At 52.6% G+C, this 1719-nt stretch overlaps 1 protein-coding gene across 1 annotated transcript in view; it reads right to left on the bottom strand.

Annotated features, from left to right (window-relative positions):
* Window positions 1-1120, bottom strand: part of EMH_0072780 (uncharacterized protein) — a gene marked incomplete at both ends in the record, with an annotated part of 3537 nt that extends 2417 nt beyond the window's left edge. The window contains 2 exons of the mRNA XM_013499257.1: window positions 3-364; window positions 913-1120. Coding sequence (XP_013354711.1) covers window positions 3-364; window positions 913-1120 — 570 coding nt within the window. The remainder of the gene's footprint in view (window positions 1-2; window positions 365-912) is intronic.
* Window positions 1121-1719: the final 599 nt, after the last annotated feature.

Here is a 1719-nt window from a genome sequence, read left to right as displayed (position 1 = left end):
CTGCTGCTGTTGCTGCTGCTGCTGCTGCTGCTGTTGCTGTTGCTGCTGCTGCTGCTGCTGCTGTTGCTGCTGTTGTTGAGCCTGCTAGAACTGCAGCTGTAGGGGGCACTGCACTCTTGTTGCTGCTGCTGTTGTTGCTGCTGCTGCCGCTGCTGCTGTTGTTGCTGCTGCTGCTGCTGATGCTGTTGTTGTTGTTGTTGTTGTAGTTGCTGCTCCTGTTCTTGCCTGGATGCTGTTTGTGCTGCTGTAGGTGATGCTGCTGCAGCTGGTCCTTCAGCTGCTGCTGCTGCTGCTGTCGGTGGCGCTGCTGCTGCTGCTGCTGCTGCTGCTGCTGGTCCTGCTGCTGCTACTGGGGGTTTCCTCTCTGACGAAATAAAAAGAATATAATTATTTTGTGTTTTTAATTTATTTATTATTTTTTAATATGCATGCAGAGAGAGAGGAGATACAGCAGACACACAACCACACCACCCTGGGGTGTATAGGCAGCTCAGCTCATTGAGGGTTTACGGTGTATAACAACTTTTTTTGTTTTTCTTTCTTTTATTTATTTTATTAAAATAAATTAACTCCATTATATTTCCACTTTCGAGGCATTGCAGCAGCAGCAGCTGCAGCAGCAGCAGCAGCAGCAACAGCAGCAGCAGCAGCAGCAGCAGCAAGGGGGCCCCCAACGGGGGCCCCCATCTCCTTCGTTTTGTTGCAGCAGGCGCAGCACGAGTTGTTATAGAGCAGCAGAACAATTAAAATATATTAAATATAAAATAAAATATTATATTTTATTGTTTTGTTGTTTCTTCTTTTTCTTATTCCCCTTCTCCTCGCTCAGCAGCAGCAGCAGCAGCAGCAGCAGCAGCAGCAGCAGGAGTAGCAGCAGCAGCAGCAGCAGCAGCAACAGCGGTCCCTCAATACTTTTACACTTTTTGCTGCTGTTGTCTCCTTCTCCTTCCCTTCTTTGTCCTTCTCGCAGCTCTTGCTGCTCTTGCTGCTGCTGCTGCTGCTGCTGCTGCTGCTGCTGCTGCTGCTGCTGCTGCTGTCTCCTCCCCGCTACGACCCCCAGGGCCTCCGCCTCGGGGGCCCCCGTTATGCACAGGGGGCCCTTGGGGGGCCCCTGCTTCATAAGAGGGGCCCTTGGGGGCCCTTCATACACAAACCCCTAAACCCTAAACCCTAAACCCTAAACCCTAAACCCTAAACCCTTGGGGGGCCCCTGGGGGTACTGCAGCAGAAGCAGGAGAAGGTTTCATTTGGTTTTGAGGGGTGGAGGTTTGGGGCTGCATGCGCATGCATTGCCTCAGCAGCAACATCTTTCCATAGAGATATTTCTGCTGCTGCTACTTCTGCTGCTGCTGCTGCTGCTGCTGCTGCTACTGCTGCTGCTGCTGCTGCTGCTGGAGGAGACGATCCCAAGGAGACGGAAGATGGGAGACACCGAAAAGGAGACACTTCTGTCTTCGGGCTGTCCCCTGGCTCGTCCCCAGGAGCCGCAGACACAGACAACAGCAGCAGCAGCAGCACCAGCAGCAGCAGCAGCAGCAGCACCAGCAGCAGCAGCAGCAGCAGCAGCAGCACGAAAGGAGACAGAAATAAAACTATCAACAGAAAGAGAAACATCATCGATACCCTCGCCAGACGGCAAGTGGATCTATCCTTCAGAAAAACAATTCTACAATGTAACGCTGCTGCTGCTGCTGCTGCTGCTGCTGCTGCTGCTGCTGC

This window comes from Eimeria mitis, genomic scaffold, assembly GCF_000499745.2.
Source record: "Eimeria mitis Houghton genomic scaffold, Emh_scaff4143, whole genome shotgun sequence".
NCBI lineage: Eukaryota > Apicomplexa > Conoidasida > Eucoccidiorida > Eimeriidae > Eimeria > Eimeria mitis.
Note: the sequence above shows the minus strand (reverse complement) of the source record. Positions and strands in the feature narration are given on the sequence as shown.